General features: G+C 44.2%; 1 protein-coding gene across 1 annotated transcript in view; it reads right to left on the bottom strand.

The window, feature by feature from the left end:
• Window positions 1–6,736, bottom strand: part of LOC133373396 (carbonic anhydrase 15-like) — a 30,257-nt gene extending 23,521 nt beyond the window's left edge. The window contains exon 1 of the mRNA XM_061603056.1: window positions 6,648–6,736. Coding sequence (XP_061459040.1) covers window positions 6,648–6,675 — 28 coding nt within the window. The 5' untranslated portion in view covers window positions 6,676–6,736. The remainder of the gene's footprint in view (window positions 1–6,647) is intronic.
• Between the last annotated feature and the right edge of the window lie 12,715 nt (window positions 6,737–19,451).

Genomic DNA, 19,451 nt, shown 5'->3' with positions numbered 1-19,451 from the left:
CACTCACCACTACAAGGTGACGATCCAGCAAATGGCTAGTAGTAGCCATTCATAGTCTTAACCTCCATCAATCTGTCTAATTCTCTTTTAAAGCCATCTAAGCTGGCGGCCATCTTGCAAGGACGAATTGCATCGTACAAACTATACGCTGTGTGAAGACGTACTTTTTGTTCGTCTGCCCTGGATCTGCCAAAGTACAGCTTCATCCCTTCGTCTTCTTGAGGCTAGCCTGCCGTACTACATGATTTGCCTATTGGAGGCTGCATGGAAGTTTCCGGTGGCCCCAGAGTACGACGGCTTGCCTTTGATAGGGCCCAGTAATTGAAAGCACATCACACAGTTCTCCAGTCTCTGTGCTAGGTCACTATTACCTTCTGGACCCAATTCAAGTTGCTGTTTTGGCTTACAGAAATTGAGCCTATCTAGGTCCATCAACTTCAGTATTGTCTGCTCTGACTGGCAGCAGCTCTCCAGGATTTCAAGCAGGGAGACATTCCCCAACTTACCAAGTAGTGTAGTGGCAAATTCAGAAGTGCAGGGTCCCTTCACGATAGTCACGGCTGCGCCCTCTCACAGCCACGCCCCTTCTAAGATTATACAGCCTAATATTATAGAATCACCTGGCCAAGTCTGAATACTGCTTTCTGCTACTTGTTAATGCCTTCTCTCACAACAACAGACATCTCTAGGAGCCGATCAGCATGAAAGGGGAGTGTGTTAGCTACTGAGAAGAGTCTTCTCAGTGGCTGACTTCCTTTCACTCTGGCTCCAATCAGCAAGAAAGGACAAGGAAGTGTGTTAGAAGATTCTTCTCAGTGGTTAACACACTCCCCTTTCATGCTGATTGGCTCATAGACATAGGGAACCTGCCAGGAACCTGCTCCCAAAAATGTAAAGGGTCTAAGACCCCCCCAAGACCCTGGATGCCTACACCCCGGCCTTACTTAAAAATGCCAGCAGCAGTGCAGTGGCAAATTCAGAAATCACTTCATAATAGTCACAGCCACGCCCCTCATAGCCACACCTAAGATTATATAGCTTTCTAAAATTTAATCTGGCCAAGCTTGAACACTGCTTTCCGCTTCTCTATCACTGTCACCATTTGACGGTCCTTTCTCACTGTCAGAGATATTGTCTGAATTACTGAATTCAGTGCCTACACATTTATCTCCTGCTGCATGTAGATGGGATGCTACCACCAGGATTCACTGTCTCGTCTTCTGCAATTATTCTCCACAACTTGGCTTTTTGAAGCAGGAACTAACTGGAACTCCTTTCGCTCTGATTGGCTCCAATCATCAGGGAACAACAAGGAAGTAAGTTAGAAGACTCTTCTTAGTGGCTAACACAATCTCCCTTCATCCTGATTAGCTCATAGGACCCTAGAGACATAGGGCCCCTACTGGGACCTGACTCCCAAAAAAGAAAGGTGTCTAAAACTCCCTGAGACCCTGGATGACTACACCCCTACCAGGGATCACACCTGGGACCTTCTGCGTGCAAAATAGATGCTCTAACCACTGGGTTACAGCCCTGTCCCTCTCTCAGTCCTCTCTCGCACACAGAGAAACAGCATCTGAATCCTTCCAAACTTACTCCTGTTTCATACAGAGGAGAACTCCTCCCTGGAGGATGTTCTGGCACAGGAATGGCTCACTTTTAGTCCGTCGGTAAATTACAAAGCACGGCGCTTAATCAGGATTGACACCCGGTTAGGAACAAACAATGACAGCTGAGTCTCCAAAGGAAGAGAAAGAGGCTACAGACAAGGAGATGGCAGGAGTGGTCCCCAATTTAAGGGAGATTTCACTGTCTCAGTCCAACACCACCAGGAAGTGCTGTGGGGTGTAAGCAGAATTGGCCACTGACCAGCAGGTGCTTAAAGCAAGGTGGGTCGAGATGAGGGAGAGAGGTTTGGTGATCCCTGGGCTACTTTGCCTGATCAAACGGTAACCCATCCACACCTCACAAGGGATAGCAGGGAAATTAGACTCAGTTTGCATTTCAAGGCGAATCTATCTAATTCTCAACTTTCCAAAATAATACACAAAGCTGAAACACAGCCAACCTTCAAAATGTGCATTTCTCTGAATTTTGCAACGCAGTGTTCCAGCCAACTCATGCGTACAAAACTGCGCACGCTACGATAAAATGTGCATTAAAATGCATGCATCCACAAAAAATAACATACAACAGTACATTATATTAGGGAACATTGGCTTGCAAAAAGGTATACATCTGGCAAAATTGCGCAGGCACATTGTCTTGCGGAATATAATACACACCAACGCGTGCACATAAGGAGAAATTCACTGATGAATTTTCATGAGGACTTGAGTTTTCAAAGAAAGATATCAGAAACTAATGTGGAAATATGGAGAACTCAATGCTAAGGCTGGAAAAACGAGGAACAGAGAGAAGCCAAAATCAACAGATTGGCCCATCCCTAGTCCCAAAATGCACACACACACCAGTTTCATTCAACCAAAAAAAAGAACAGCATCTCCTATTGAGCAGCTCACCTGCTGTGCCCGCTTGAATGACAAAAGGCAAAGTGATAAAAGTTATCCCAAGGAGGCTTGGTATCCTCATTGTAGCCAAAAGGGTCGGGCAGTCAGGAGACCCTAAATGAGCAGCGCAGGAAACCCCAAGCAGAGTGAGGATCTGCCAAGCACAGCTCTCAGTCCCCCTCTGCCACATTCAGAAAAGGAGAAGGTTTGAAGCCGTCCGGTCTCTCTTCTGCGCCCTCCTGCTGCTGCTGTGTAAAATCCCCGAGCATCAATCCGCAGACCAGAGGAGGCTTCTGAACCAGCCACTGCCGTCAAGACCAGGCAAAGAGATCTCCGGCTCCAGCCTCTGTGCTGCCTGCTGTTAAATATTCATTGCAAAGAGACTGGGGCTCAGTATTTTAACTCTTTGTCTCCGGAACAGAAGCAGCAAGCCTAAAAAGGAGGTGTGATGGGTCCTACTCAGAGTAGAACCATTCAAATTAATGAAACTGTACCTGTCATGTCTATGATCTTCAGTTAGTCGGAATGGGACTAGGAATGAATTCCACGCTTTCCCCTGAAGCTGAATTTTGTAATCCGTCTGTTTTAATTGCTTTTAGAAAAAAATGCTTCATTCATCTGCTTTATATTGTTTTAATTTTTTAAATTGTTAAATTGTTTTTTAAAAGATGTATTTTAAATTGTATTTGTTTTTAGTTACTGTAAACCGCCCAGAGAGCATAATAAATAAATAAAATTATAATGAAGTTTTATTGTTTATTTTAAATGTTTTTAATGTTTCAATGAAATTGTTTTATTGAGTGTTTTAATTATGTATGGGTTTTATCGTTTATTTATGCTTGTAAACTGCTTAGAAGCCATTATGGCAAGTAAGCAGTACAGAAATCTCTCTCTTTTTTTAAGGCAATCAAAACAATTTTAAGAATGTAAAGAGTTGCCATGTCCAACAACCGTCCATATTTAAAGAGGGAACAGGATCTATTTCCAAGGATCTGGTCAATCACAGTCTTGGGCCTCATCTGCACTATACATTTAAAGCAGTATCATTCCACTATAAATAGTCATGGCTTCCCCCAAAGAATCCTGGGTACCGTTGTTCGTGAAGGGCACCTAGAGTTGTGAGGAGACTCCTATTCCCCTCACAGAGCTACAGTTCTCAGAGTGGTTTAGCCGTCAATCCCTCTTCCCAAGGAACTCTGGGAATTGTAGATCTGTGAGAGGAATTCAGGGCTTATCCACATGGGAGCATTACTTCATACTAAAGACACTGTTTTTACCTCCATTTTCCATTTGCACTGTCCATAGTAAGAGCTCAATGCCAGCTGCAAACACGGTATTTTCTATTCACACTGAGGGGAAGGATCAACCATGCAGTTTCCTAATGACCACGGTCTCTAACATTTCCACTCCCTCTGGTTACTTGGCAACTGAGCATGCTCAGTTTGTTCTACCAGTTGGTTTCATTTAAAAAAAAAACAACCCGGAAGTGCAATTATTTGTATTTTCACTGGTACAACACAGCTAATATACAAATCTTTATTTGAGCAGTGTTATGCTTTGCACACAAGTTAGGGGGAAAAGAAAAATAAGCAGCAGTGTAGTGGCAAATTCAGAAGTGCAGGTCCTTTCATGATAGCCATAGCCACACCCCTCCCCTCCCCTCCTTTTTTACTGCTGGGTTGAGAATGAGATCCTTGCTAATGCCTTCACCCACCACAGCAGATGTCCCTAGGAGCCAATTAGCATGAAAGAGGAGTGCGTTAGCTACTGAGAAAAGTCTTCTCAGTGGCTGGCTCACCTCCTTTCACTCTGATCGGCTCCAATCAGCAGGAAAGGACAAGGAAGCATGTTAGAAGATTCTTCTCAGTTGCTAACACTCTCCCCTTTCATGCTGATTGGCTCATAGGATGCTGGATGCATAGGGACCTGCTGGGACCCTGCTCCCAAAAAAGTAAGGTGTCTAAGATCCCCCGAGACCCTAGACAACTACATCCCTGAAAACAAGGCACTGTTTGCAACATAAAAAAAGGCTTTCAAAACGTGGGAGAGAGGCCAGAAGTTGTTTGTCAGCCCACAGGAAATGAAATGAAAGAAGGGAGGAGAAGGGAGTGGGCGTGGAGAGAGGAACAAGTGACACGCCCACCTGAAAGCATCAGAGCACAGTGTCTGCAAGCGCTAGAGATACAGAGTGAAGATGCTTTTTCCTTCCCTTTTCGTATTTTCAGAGGAGTGGATTAGTACTGACTTACAGGGGGAAAAGTGCGTGAGAGCTTCTGTTTGCCGGTAACGTCATGTGAACCATGTGAATTCAAAGGGGATGCGAGTAGCACCAAACGCACACTAAACCACAGTGTAGATGAGCCCTCAGTCTAGAAGGCAGGGCTTGCTACATAGGCAAGAATGAGGTTCTAGCTAGTCCCCACTTACCTGTAAAGGGCACCACAACCAGGGACAAAAGGAGAGGTTCTATTACAGATCAGGCATGACTCTTAAAGAGGTTTGTTTCTTGTTCTGCAACGCTGCCCCATGCTACTGCATTATTGCCATCTGGAGGCAGAGAAGGGATCCGTTGGGCAGTGTCAGTTCAAAAGCAATCTGTCGACCTAACAGGCCAGTAGTTCCAGTTCATTCTTTTTCCAGTGAAAATGGACTGCCTTCAAGTCAATTCCGACTTATGGCGACCCTATGAATAGGGTTTTCATGGTAAGCGGTATTCAGAGGGGGTTTACCATTGCCTCCCTCTGAGGCTGAGAGGCAGTGACTGGCCCAAGGTCACCCAGTGAGCTTCATGGCTGCGTGGGGATTCGAACCCTGGTCTCCCAGGTTGTGGTCCAACACTCTAACCACTACGCCAGTAGCCACTGCTTTTACCAGTCTGCCTCCCCCCTCTCGCAAAAAAATATTGATATTAATATCAATATTTTGAAAGGAAATATTGACAAATGAAAGGAAATATTGAAACAATTATTGTTAGTAATATCGATATTTTAGAGGCTTGTTTTTTAAAAAAATCCATTTTGGAAAATAGCCACGGAAAATTGCTGCATAGAAATGTGATCCACAGCTATAGAGAATAACCAAATTTATGTAAAATTCGGTTCCAAATCCGAATTGGGTGGAATTCTAGCACATCTCAACTGGAGAAACACTGGGGGGGGGGGAAGCCCTCAGAATGTTTGCGGTATGAAAAGCTATAGGGTTTCAGCAGGAAGTTATGGGACATGCCCCTCTTGGAAATGAAGCAGTAGGTGTCCTAAGTTTTTCAGGTGCAGTGTTGAAAGCAGGATGGCAGATAACTGCCCCAATATCATCATGAGCACAATGAAAATAAAATAAAAAATGGAAGTGCATCCTGCTTTGGACACAGAAAGAGAAAGAGAACATCAGGATGTCAAATGCTACACCAGATTGTAGCTTCCAGTGTGAACTTTTGTGGAATAGACATAGCCTTAAGTATAGCTGTACATCATCACTGGGCAGAGTATATTGGTGCAAGTTCATTCTCTCTATCACACACACACACACACACACACACACACAGAGAGAGAACATATTGTAAGTATGATTTGCGAGAAGCAACAAGCAACATTTATCTGGTATATGCAGCTGTTTTTGTGATTGATCAATATGTGCAACATGATATATAGTCTTTTCGCAGGGCTATGTGTAAGTCCTTCACTAAAAGCTGAAAAGCAAAACATTTTTGACCTAGAAGAACTAGATTCTGTATTGGTATTAATTAAAATAAATCAAAGAAAATGTGCAGATATCTGCTTATTTTGCATAATTGTTTTTACTTCGACTAGTAAACAAGTGGTTAGGTCAATGAAGCACTTGGATATCCACATCTACTAGATATCCTAATCGGTCCAGGCTCTGGATTCTGAGATTTTACCATACACATGAAGGACTAAAAGCTTGCAATTATTTACTTATTTTTAAGGAAGCTGAAATTCTTTAAAATGCTGAGTTCTACATCCATTACCTAATTAGCTTGCAGAGCCCTGGGGTGCAATTCATTCAGCCGTGGAAAGGCTGAAGATCGATGTTCCCTACTCAAGATCATAAATGGCAGAGAGCTGAAATATGAACCACAATCTTTCAGGTTCATGTTTAACGCAGTAACCATTAACTCACCATCCCCTCCGCTGGCTGGTAAGGGCATCAAGATCAGCAAATGGAATCCGATTAATTCTGACACCACCTGATGAATATCAGTTTGTGGTAACACAGAGGTGCAGGCTTTTTCACCAGTGTTGTAGAATGCCTTTCCTGCTGAAATACGAGAGGCTTCACATCAGTATTGGCATACCGCTGGCTCTTGACGGCACACCTGTTTAGGTGAACAGTCCTTAAACTTCCTGATCTATTTGTTTTAATTGTTACACTTTTTAACTGGCTTGTTTCATTGTACAATTTAATTATGTACGGGGTTCTTTTAAATTGATTTAACACTTGTAAACCACTTAGAAGCCATTTTGGCATGTAAGCGTTACATAAATTTAATAATAATAATAATAATAATAATAATAATAATAATAATAGACAGTGGATATCCCTTATATACCCAATCAATCACTGCACTCTGCAGATACCATCTTATCAGGACATCCGTTCTGCACAACATAGGAAGCAGACCTTTAGTGTAGTGATACCTACCCTTTGGAATTCCCTCCCCTTAAATGTTAAACAGGTGCCATCTTTTTTTTCTTTTCAGCTCCTCCTGAAGACCTTCCTCTTTCAACAAGCCTTTTAAGTAGAGACCTTATCCCAGTCTGTGTCTGTGTTGGAATAGTATTTTAAGATGATTTTTAAGCTTTTTTAAAAAAGGTGTTTTTTAACCTTTTTTTTAATGGTTTTAAAGATATTTTGTTTTAATATGTTTCTGGGGATGTTTCGTTGTAATATTCTAGTCTAGAGTCTGTTTTATGATGTTTTAGAGTGGATGGACTTCCAGTTGAGAGACTGATGGCATCAGCAGCTCCCCGGCCAAGCTCCTTTTCCAGCTGAGTATTTATCTAATTCTCCATGTGTATATCATCTTAGCACAATATTGCCATACCGGGCTCGACTATTTAATCTTTCAACAACCGACCAGTGTTTGTTTAGTGGCAAAGAATGCCCTCCACTTGATAGCCTGAGAGTTCAAACTTTATACTCGCTCTGCTTCCTTTTGGAAAATCTCTCTCCCACTCTCTCCTTTAAAACTCCCCGGCTGGTTCTTTATCTCGAGAGACGCCCTTTTGCATGAAAGAAAACAAGGAAATAAGACAGCTTCAGGGGCTAGTTAGAGGGCAACTATTCTGAGTCACATAAATAAAGAAGAAAAATACACTCAGCCAGTCATAAGCCGTTTGTTTGAGAATGGAGCTTTCCTAGTCCCTCTGTACTTCTCTAGTTCCCAGGACCAGAGTGCTGCCTCCTCCTTAGTATATCGTGCTAGGGAATTTGCTAAAAGATTAACAAGGCATAAGGCATGGTACTTACCAGAACTGGTTATAAGGCCTTGGGAATTTCCCCCTGCCCCCAGAATGGATCTGTACAAGAGAGAGACACCCAAATGAAGATTACGTAGTTTTTTGTGGAGAAGCAGGTACTAGAGAATATGGAGGAACAGTGTACAAGTCACGATTGGACTCTTGGTTGGAAGGGTGATTTCTCTGTTTTAAAGGGCAATGATAACACCCCTAACCTGGCTTGTGAGCTCTCACTTGCGGAAGCAGCTAGTCGCCCTGTGCCCTCCAATGCATTTGTTCAAGAAAGGCAAAGCACCCAAGGAAATTTGTCATCTGACCCACTGTTACAGCAAATTTTAAAGCAGGCCCTGCATGAGAGTGACGAAATTACCCAAAGGTCTTCTAATCAACTAGAGATATCCACTTCCGAAGGACTCTCAATTCAGGGTTGGCTTTCTTTGATTATGAGGGAAATTGAACACATCAAATCCTTCCTGGATAAGAGTAATAACCTACTAACAACTGTTGCTGAAATTACATTGGAAGTACTTCACAAACTGCCCAAAGCGAGGATGGCAATCCAACCAAGTAAGATTAAGCCCCGCATACAGAATGTTAAGATTCCAAATTCCAGGGGGACCAACAGAAGCCCCCCCCCCAAAAAAGTGGCTAATAAAACCAAGAAGAGCAAAAACATAAATAATCCAAAGGCCCCCAGGTATAAGAAAATGCAGTTTGGCAAACTCTTCAGACATCTCGATGTGGGCCCTCCCCCAAGAGTGGCACCTCAGAGTAATGCATCTCCTCGCAAAAAGGATAGAACTAAGGAATCCGTGACCCTGCAGGTCTTGAACCCAGCTGGTGCGGTTTTCCATCACCCGCCCCTCTTTCAGACTTTGGCCGATGGAACTAATAACAGGACTCTAAGGTCTAATTTTCCTCCAGAAGCAAATCTTGGCCGGAAGAAGCCCTATAATTTTAACAACTGGACTTTAATACTAAATTGCAAGAAATTGGCATTTTGCAATTATCCTAAACCGAGGGCCCTCCTTTCACAGAAGCAGCTGAAACTACACCTCCTAAAACTTTTGAAGGGGATCCAACACCTTATCTGTCTACGACATAGAGCGTGTTGAATACCTATACGTTTCCGCGGCCACCACACGGGCAATGATCACTCTTAGATATCGCAGTGTAGCAAATGAACTATACGTTTGCAGGGAAGCTCTCAATAGTTGCAATATTAAGGTGCTAAGAGTCTTTGAAAATGTGGCACCTCCTTCCTCCTTGATATACCACCTATGCAACCGCCTGAACCCCAGTGGGGTCGAGGAATCATCTAGGCACCGGTTTGAGGCTGTAATTAAAGAGTCTTCTGCACCTACGCATAAGGAGAGAGATGAATTTGAGTGCATGGAGCACATTAATGCTGATGAACTCGCTCAAGGGCCTTTTGTTTTTTCAGATAAGGACATGGATAAGGACTTCTTCAACATGGAGGAGTGCAGGCTACTTGACTCTTTCAGGGCTCTTCCAGCAGAAGCCCAAATAGATATAATACTGAAACTAGATCTTTTAAAATCTCGACTGCTCTCATTTTCTCAAGATGTTAAGGAGTCACGCAAGCACCGAGTCCACTGGGAGGCAGAGAACTCTTCATCATTTTACAATAAAATCAGCCCAATGTCTCCAGGGGGTAGGCTAAGAAGGACACATGGCCCTCCCAGTCTTCAGGTTGCTGCGGAACTCAATTCTTCTATAAGCAAACTTGATTACTCTGATTTACTGAGTCCTTTGGAGAGCAACCTAGTTAACAGCCCTCCTATCCTAACGCATAAATCGTCATCCTGGCTGGAAATGAGACGTTTGGAGGACTGGGAGCAGGGTAGCCCAGAAATTCTAACTCCCCCTCCCAACCAATCAAAGAAGTTTACTACCAGAATCATTTCCAATGTTAGCAGATGGAGCCCTATGGTGGAAGAGATTCTGCCATCCAAGGAAGTAAATGAGACGCAGAAGGGCAGAGACATGCTCAACAAGGGATGTGAGCATACTTCTGCCAATACAAACAAAATGCAGAGTAAAGGGAAGGTCTTAAAAGATCATGCCCCTTGGGGTCTCTCCTCCGGCACAACCAACTTGCACTGCGATGTGCTGGATAACCCTTCACTGCTAGGTACTCTTCAGTTTTCCCCCAGAAACGGTGTGGCTAACCCTGCAGTTGTAGGCAATTTGCCTTGTTCCTCCATTTGACACAAGGCATCACAGCCGGACGACCATTTATCAATAATCTCCTGGAATGTGGCGGGCTGGTCTAATAAGTGCTCTGATCCCTCTTTCGTTACGACATCATATTGCTCCAAGAGACCTGGCTTAGCGAGGAACTAGCCCTGAGTGGCTTTGCTGTCTACTCTCTTGAGGCCGTTCCCAGCACCAGGGGTGGTTGCCCAAAAGGTGGTTTGGCTACATTGATTTCGACCAAACTTGGTATTCAACCGATGAGATTAGAGGCATTGGAGGACATTGCTTTTGCCCTACTATTTAAGCTGTGCTCTGATATCTTTGTGTTGATCAATGTCTATCTCCCCCCCCCATTTCGGAAACAGCTAGTTAGGGAGATATGGTCTAAGATGGAGGAGTCCATTAACAACTTGATGACCAAGTACCCTTCAGCTCACTTTATTGTGGCGGGGGGTTTTAATGCAAGGACGGGTCATAATGACGAAGCTCTGTATGAACATTTTCATCTTGTCCCTCCAGTAGTGGAATCGTCTCATTTGCTACCCTCCAGGCAATCTAAGGACAAGGGCTGCAATTATGCCGCTCTTTGCCTCTTACAGATGACCTATTGCCTCAATTTGGTTTTGCTGAACGGGGGTGTTGCGGGAGACCTTTGTGGTGAATATACCTTTGTAACGTGCTATGGGACATCGACTATTGATTATTCTGTTGTTTCACCCAATTTGCTAAGTCGTGTGTTCAGTTGCAAAGTAGGTACCAGAGGCGAGAGTGATCACGTCTCCTTGGCTCTCACCCTTAGCTTGGGTAATGTGAAGCCGCTCTTGGCGTGCGAACCAATGCACAATTTAGAGGTGGAGAGAAGAGCCTCCCATATTAGGTGGACTCCTACTTTAGCAAATGAGATATCCAAATTTTTATATTCCAATGACAGCCTTCGCCTCCGGAGCGGCTTCGTATTCGAAACTGCTCCTGAGTCAATTCATTTGCTGTTTCAGGAACTGATGAGATCTTTAAATAACTGCCCAAGTTTCCAAAATCAGTTAAGATTTTGCGCTACTGCGCAGGTGTCTAAGCCTTGGTTTGACCATGAATGCGTTGTGTTGAAGAATGCTCTTATGGAAACATACAGGAGGTATAGAGCTCTTGATTTACCAGCATTGCCCATAGAATATCTAGGATTAAAGAGACGTTATAAAATCCTAATTAAAGAGAAAAAGAAATAGTTCCAAAGAGAAGCCTGGCAAAATTTAATAGAAGCTTCCAGACCGAAAGATTCCGCAATGTTTTGGAGACTGGTCTCCAGGGGGTGGCAGTCCACACCGTCGTGTGTTGAATACTATATACCGGCTAGCGAGTGGGAAGCTTATTTTACTAACATTTATGCCAAAAGACAAAGTACTACTTGTTTAGTGTGGGAGGATCTTAATACCCTACCAAAATGGCCCCGTTTCCATCCATGAAATAACAGCACTTATTAAAAAACTTAAGTTGGGCAAAGCTCCTGGTGGCGATAACATCCCCCCGGAATTCCTTAAGGAACATCTAGGCTGGTGGATGCCAATTTTGGCGGCCCTGTTTACCCCTATTGATCAATCAGCCTATATCCCTGAGGATTGGCGGATGGCCATTATTGTCCCCATCTTCAAAAAAGGTAAAAGGTCGGAGCCAGCAAATTACAGACCCATTAGTTCGTTACGTATCATTAGCAAACTATATGCTAGCCATCTCCTCGAGAAGCTAACCACCTGGATGGAGAATGAAAATATTTTAGCTGATGAACAGGCCGGTTTTAGATCAAGACGTTCTACTGTGGACCAGGGCCTTGTTCTCCATCACCTGGTAGAAAAATATACCTCCTCCAAGGGGGGAGCACTTTTCATTGCTTTCATTGATCTTAAGTCGGCATTTGACCTTATCTTCCGGGAGAGACTTTGGGAAAAATTACAGGCCACAAATATTGACAGACGCTTGTTGTGCCTAATTCGGTGTCTATACAAGAAAACTTATTTAAGGGTTAGATATAATCGAGCTGGACATTTGTCTGCCCCTATTCCAACTTTTAACGGAGTCAAGCAGGGATGCATTCTTGCTCCCTCCCTTTTTAATTTCTATATCAACTCCTTAGTTAAATGTTTAGAGGGGGTAAACTCCCAACCCCCCAATTTGGCGAAGAGATTGGTGTCTTCACTCATGTATGCAGATGATATTGTCCTTTTATCCCAAACAAGTGTGGGACTCCGCTGTTTGCTGAGAGCGCTTGCCTCCTTTTGCACAGAAGAATTACTAGAAATTAATCACGCTAAGTGCAAGGTATTAGTCTTCTCCCGAAGAAAGCGTAAGCAACAGTGGCAAATTAATAACCACCCTATCAATCAGGTTACTGCTTTCAGGTATCTGGGAATACTGTTTCACTCCTCGGGTACTTGGAAGGCGCACCTGAACAAGACCGCCGCGATTGCCCAAAGATCGGTAAAGGCATTGCTATCCTTTTTTTTTATACTAAAGGTGGTCAACATGTCCCCTCGGCTGTACAGGTATTTAATGCCAAGGTCACTGCCCAATTACTGTATGGGACTCAGATCTGTGTCGGTGGTAATTACGCACTGCTGGAATCTACCCAATCCAAATTTTTGAGAACAATAATGGGTGTTCCTAGTTGTGTTTCTAATGTGGCTCTACGTCTTGAGCTAGGGATATTACTAATTGAGACCCACCCCTGGATGCATAGATTTAGTTATTGGCTGAAGCTATTATTCTCCCCCACTGGGCTAGCGCCATTGACATTGGTGGATACTTTCCAGTCCAATTGGAAGCAGGCAAGGATTAAAAAACTGCAAGACCTCGGCCTCTCGCTCCAAGAGGTTGGGGCCTTAGGCTACTTGAAGGCCAAAATAGCTATTATCCAACGTCTTAAAGACATTGAATTTCAAAACAATCTGAGCTTGGCTGCTGCCTACTCTCAATGCAAAACCTTTTGCACCTGCCAATTATCTAGCAAATTTGCACATTTTTAAATATAGGAAATCATTCGCCTTAGCGAGATTTAATGTCCTGCCATCAGCGTTGTTGGAGGGAAGGTATAAGGGTTTTTTCCCTCTGTGAATGGGTTTGCCCCTGTGGGGCTGGGGAGGTGGAGTCTGCAAGCCATGTATTATTACATTGTTCCTTATATTCGGACCTCCGTACTATTTTCATCTCCCTAATTTTGCTTAAATTTTCCTCGGGCTCAGAGGCCAACCTTTTATATCACCTGCTTGCAGATCAGGATCACCGGATTACTATGAAGGTGGCCTCGTTCTGCGCAGCTGCTATAGCATGTAGGAGGAAGCTAACATGTCCTCTGTAATACGAGTCCATGGTGATTTTTATGCAAGTTTTATGTAATGTTCTCAAAATTTTAATTGCCTTTTAATATTGAAGCTATTTATGCTGCACTTTATTGCACTGTAATTGGGCTATGTGGTCTTTGACCAAAATAAATCTATTCATTCATTCATTCATGTTTTAGAGTGCTTTTAGTGCTTTGGTTGCCGCCCTGGGCTCCTACTGGGAGGAAGGGCAGGATATAAATCCAATAAATAAAAAATAATAAATTTTCTTTTTTTAAAAAGTCCTCAAAAAAAAATCCATCAGAGTTTTAGTGCAAATTTCTCCTAAAGCAGTGGTTCCCAACCTGGGGGCCATGATCCCCATGGGGGCTCTAAGTAATCCAGACTGGGCCACGAACAGCAAAGAAATTGATTATTTATTATTATTATTTTTAAAAGTCTTCGCTCCCTGGACACTGTCTGCTCTCCACTGCTGCTACAGACGACACCTCCCCCTTGCTCCAGACGAGAGGGGAGGACTTTTGCTGACACTCCAGAGCATCTTTCAGGCATCCCGGCATCCGCCTATAAAACATGTGGCAGACTTGCTTTATAAGATGCTTTTTTAAACTATGCTTTTAAGATGTTTTGTTGTAATATGTGTTAAAGTCTTTTGTTTCTAAGATGTTTTAAAATTCTTTCAGTGTTTTTTGTTTGCCACCTTCTGGGAGGAAGGGCGGGATGCAAATTTAATAAATTAATATGTTAGCATGTTGGAAATCACTTTGGGATGGGAAATAAATAAAATAAAATAAAAGCAGCAAACTGGGTAGATTTGCCCTGAAATGCAAAGCCACACTGAGTTTCTCCCGCAACACTACCAGTGATATTTGTTAGCCTAGCCAAACTTTAAGGGCTGAGCTTTTCTGGAGGAGGTGGAAGAGAAACCCCAGTTTTGGGTGTTCAGACTCTCAACACTCCTTCCAAGCCCTGTGGCCCTGCTCTGGAGTCCCTGTTCTTTTCCATTCAATGGTTCTTTGTCTTCGATAGCAGTGGGGGCAGGAGATTTTTGCAGCTGCCCTGAAAACAAGACAAAAGCCTTCTTTTGAGGACAATTAACCCTCAACCACCTGGTTGAGCAGACGGTCACAATCACAGCCAACTCGTTCAGTGCTATAGCACTCAGCTTGGCACTCACAAACTGTTTCCTCTTGGGGAAGCGTTATGACAGGGATCAACGGCCTTATCCAGGGCCATAGGTCAGTGTTAGAACATCTGCCTTGAACCCAGAAGGTTTCCGGTTCAATCCCCAGCATCTCCAGCTAAGGCTGAGGAAGACTCCCTGCCTGAAAGCTTGGAGACCCAATGAAGTTCTCCAAATGGCACAGACAATCATTTGATGAGCTCTCCAGGATTGTATCTTGCACTGAGCTTGGAAAAGTTACTTTTTTTGAACTACAACTCCCATCAGCCCAATCCAGTGGCCATGCTGGCTGGGGCTAATGGGAGTTGTAGTTCAAAAAAGTAACTTTTCCAAGCTCTGATCTTGCATCAGGCTTCTTCAGAAACAAACTGGAGATTGGTTCATGGATGGCAGCCATCCATGTTGCCTCAAGGTTTCCTTTGCAAAATTTTCTTCCTTTTAAAAAAGTCCTTTTAGGGCGGATGTTCACAAGGTTTCTACTTAGCGGGATTCCGACATTTTCTTTGGGGTGTTGGAAGTGGGGCAAGAGCAACTCCTGTTTGGGTTCTTTTGTTTGTTATCCAGAAGGAAGATAGAGTTCGGGTCCTTCAGCTGGCTAGGCTTGCCTACCTTTCCCTGTGCTCTTCTCTGCCTAACTTCCTTCCATTGTAAACTGATGTTTTCAGGGAAGCTGACCTGCCCCTCCTTCCTTTGTTGTCTTCTTGGACTGTCTGAGAGAGAGGAGACATCTCTGACTTTGCTCTCTCTTCTGAGCCATGACAGCAATACCCAACTTAGTTAGTTAGAACGAAGTATGCCTTTCCTATGTACTATGTATCTCTATAAATAAAGTCGCTTTTCTTTGTTTACTAAGTCTTAAGTCTCAGTAAGGTTAATACACAGGCTGGCACACATGCAGCTCAGACCACTGAGGATCTCTGCATATATATATTTCCAGAACATGGGGCTTCCTTTTCAGTCCCAGAAATCTCTTTAAAATCCAGAAACATATATTTTCCCCATCTTTGACTGCTTGAACGGCATTGGTTCCAGACCCAGGAAACCCAAACGCCACAATCCTACCATTAGGCAGAATGTGGCAACTATGCCAGGTGGCAGATGTTGGGAGAGGCAGTGGAGTCAATCCCCCTGGCTGTTCCTTCTGAGACCCCCAAGCTGTTCCCCTCTGTTGGACGACAGAGCCGGGTGCATCACATGGCTTGTCCTGGGCCCTCTCAATGAGCCTGCTGCTAGGACCACCTAAAGGGTCGTCTTTCCCTATATGAACCTGCCCACACCCTGAGATTGTCATGTGAGGCCCTTCACTACATGCCACCTCCAAGCAAGGTCTTCAGGGTGGGAATGACAAAATGGGTCTTTCCTGTGGTAGGTTGAGGTCTATAGCATGCTCTCCCCAAGGAGGCCTGCTTGGTGACAACTTTACCATGTATCAGCCCTGAGAAAGACACTTTTATTTTCCCAGGCATTGGGCAGCACCAATGATTGTGCCAGAATTTGGTGCCAAGATTTACATTTTTTTCCTCTTCCCTCCTCATCCCTTTTCCTTTTGTGCTATGCCTTTTCAGAAGGTAAGCTCGAAAGCAGGGACTGATTTGCTTTTTTTAAAAAATTAATTTGTAAGCCACTTTGGGAGACATTCTGACTGAAGTGCAGGGCAAAATGTACTTAAAATAAATGAAGTCACACCTCACCCCTGGGACAAAAACACAAAATGGCTAATCCTCCATTTTTGACAATAGAAAACCTAGCACCAGTTACCCAGATCTGTCTCCAGCCTTAAGGGAAACACACAGGTTCCTTGTTAGAGAAACATTGACCCTCCAGATCCAAGCCGAATTCTCTGTCCACAGGTGCATGACCACTCTCCTTCACCGTTCACAGTTAAAACAGTTGCTGGCTGGAAGATCAGATCGGCACCCTCCTTTTTAAGGCTACACTGATAAAGGGAGAGTTTTTTGGCAGCTAGGCAAGTCAAAACAGGCTCACCATCTCTCTCTCTCTCTCGTGAGTCACAGAAGTTTGGGGAGTCTGCCTGGGCTCTGCAGGGCTGGCTCTCTGCAAATAAGGACATTCGCTGGTTTAGCACAGAGATTCGCATCCTTAATGTGGTTGCTTTGAAAGAGGCTCCTGGCTGACGCAGCCTGAGCTGATATTAAATGCAGCCTTGGCAGTGACGACCATACAGCTTAAAGAGCTACTCAGGCACAGGATTGAGGAAAAGGTCTGGCCCCCATGATTCAATCATGGTACTCAGAATTTATGTATTTCACCTTTTCTGCTCATTCTGCACCTGGAACTCACCCCTGCTTTTTTTAAAACAACAACAACACCCAACTCTGCTTTCGCTCTTCCTTATCTGTGGCCATGGCTCAGTGATAATCTGTTTTGCATGCAGAGGGTCCAGGGTTCAACCCCCAGCATTTCGGGGTGGGGCTGGGAATGTCCCCTGCCTGAAACCCTGGAGAGATGCTGCCAGTCAGTGCAGACAATACAGAGGTAGACTGACCATTGATCTGACTCAGTATAAAGCGGCTTCTTATTAGGGGAAGGACCGTAGCACCTGCTTTGCATGCAGAAGGTCACATGTTCAATCCCTGGCATCTCCAGGTCAGGCTAGGAATCACTCCCTGTTTGAAAGCTGGGAGAGGTGCTGCCAATCAGTGTAGACAATATTGAGCTAGATGGGTCAATCACCTGGCTATATATAAGGCAGTTTCCTATGTCCTCAACACCCACGTTTTCCAACTAGTCAGCATTTTGTTGCCACTAAACACACTCAATAGATGGGGTTGGGATCGTTTTCCACTTTAATGTTCCCCCCCCCGAAGACTTTTTGTAACTTCTGTGAACCTTAGGGCTCCCCCCACCAAGTCTGCCAAGACCTCCCACTTATGCACCATGATGCCATTTTATGTAGCCATTTTGGTAACAGAAGTAATGGCACTCAGAACAGAACATCAGAAACAGAAGGAATAATGAGCACTTTTCTGTTTAGGTGGGGGGATTGCAGAGGGAATCGCTCCATTTGCCAAGCCCGTTTCTTCCCAGGGCTGAACCGAGACATTTCATTGCCTAAGGCAAAAAAGCCAGTGCACACCACACACACATACACAAGTCACGTTGCATAATCTCCAAGGCTGAGAAGTTATTTTGGCACCTACGCAGAAAATCCCACAAGCCCTGGGAAAAGGCACGCACAGACACACACTCATCATCCGTTAATTAAATCAACTATATATTTTGGAAAGTTGTTTGTCTGATATGCTTTTGGACACCTCTTAAGATATTGTAACCAAATTTTGCATGATGCTTGCTGGAGAAGGGTTTCACCTATGCTTGGACACCGTTTTGAATCAAGATGGCAGACTGAACTAGACAGATTTGCCCATCCCTACTTTGCCTAAAGGTAAGGCCGGCCCTGTCATTTCTAAATTGAGACTGGGGCTATTGGCCCATCACTATTCACAAGTTACCAAAAGCACATGGCTATGAAGATATACAAGCTCAGAGCTTGTGCCTTCTGTTGTAGCAGCAGTACAAAAATGCCAACTTTGCCACGAGGCAAGATTGCAAGCTGCGGGGGGGGGGGAAATGTGCATGCTTGCATCAGACCCCGAGCCTTCCCCAACACACACACACCACTTTGTGAAAACTTGTTTCAGTTCTGCGCTTGTGGGCTCATAACTGATTTTAGTTGAAAGGTGTCACCTGACCCTGACAGAGAACGCAGGTTGGGGGGGGGGGGGAACACAGCTAAATCCAAGGCAGAACAGTTGGCATATCAGCAGGTGCCAGAAGCTCTCTTTGTTCTTCTGACAAGCACACAGATGAGTGTTGAAGGCAGCAGATGATGATGGAAAAGCAGCCGGCAGGAGCTATTCTGGCAACACTGCTATTATTGAGCGCCATCACCAACGTGCCAGCACTTTGCAGTGAATCAAGATGATGGGGTCCCTTGTCCTTGCACGGCTTACAAATTACCAACATCTGGGCTGGGAGTGACCCCTGCCTGAAATCCTGGAGAGCTACCACCACTGTACATAATACTGAGCTAGAGAGACCATTGGTCTACCTCAGTGTAAGGTAGCTTCCTATGAGTTCTCAGTTACATAAAAGCCTTGAGGAGAACCACCTCTCAGTAGGAAAATAATATCCCTAAGGGATTTCTTAAAAAACAAAAAACCCTACACAAGAAGTATTGGCATGAGATGGAAATCCCTGCAGATGCAAGCTGGGTGCATGATGGGAATATCTCTGAGCCTTTCCTAAGCACAGAATGAGCCAATCTGCTTAGCCATGTGACGAGAGACCCATCCAAGCCTATGAAGCTCTAAGCTGTACAGAAAGGGGATTTCTGGTGATGCTTGACCACCTCCAAGGGAGATATGATCTAAGCTGAGCTCTGAAAGAAAGGAGATAAAGCATAGAAAGTTGTCTTATCCCAATTCAGGCCATTGCTCCATCTAGAGCTCCTCCAGACAACCTCTTTCTTGAGCATGGTTAGGTTACATCCAGTCTTTATTGAGCATTCGTTCGGGTTTGTTTGCAGGGAAGTAAACATTCCATCCTGATTTGCTTGTGAAGGTTTAGACATCTTCCCCTTATCGCTTGTTCACTCCACTCTTTTCATTGCGTTTGCCACTTTTTGCTAACTGCAAGAAAACACTTAAAACATTTTTTTAAAGTGGATGTGTTGTCATAGGATGACTCAATGCACAACCCTAAATGTCCC

Source organism: Rhineura floridana, chromosome 19 (genome assembly GCF_030035675.1).
Source record: "Rhineura floridana isolate rRhiFlo1 chromosome 19, rRhiFlo1.hap2, whole genome shotgun sequence".
Lineage (NCBI taxonomy): Eukaryota > Metazoa > Chordata > Lepidosauria > Squamata > Rhineuridae > Rhineura > Rhineura floridana.
The sequence above is the reverse complement of the archived record's forward strand: the minus strand, read 5'-3'. Positions and strand labels throughout refer to the sequence as shown.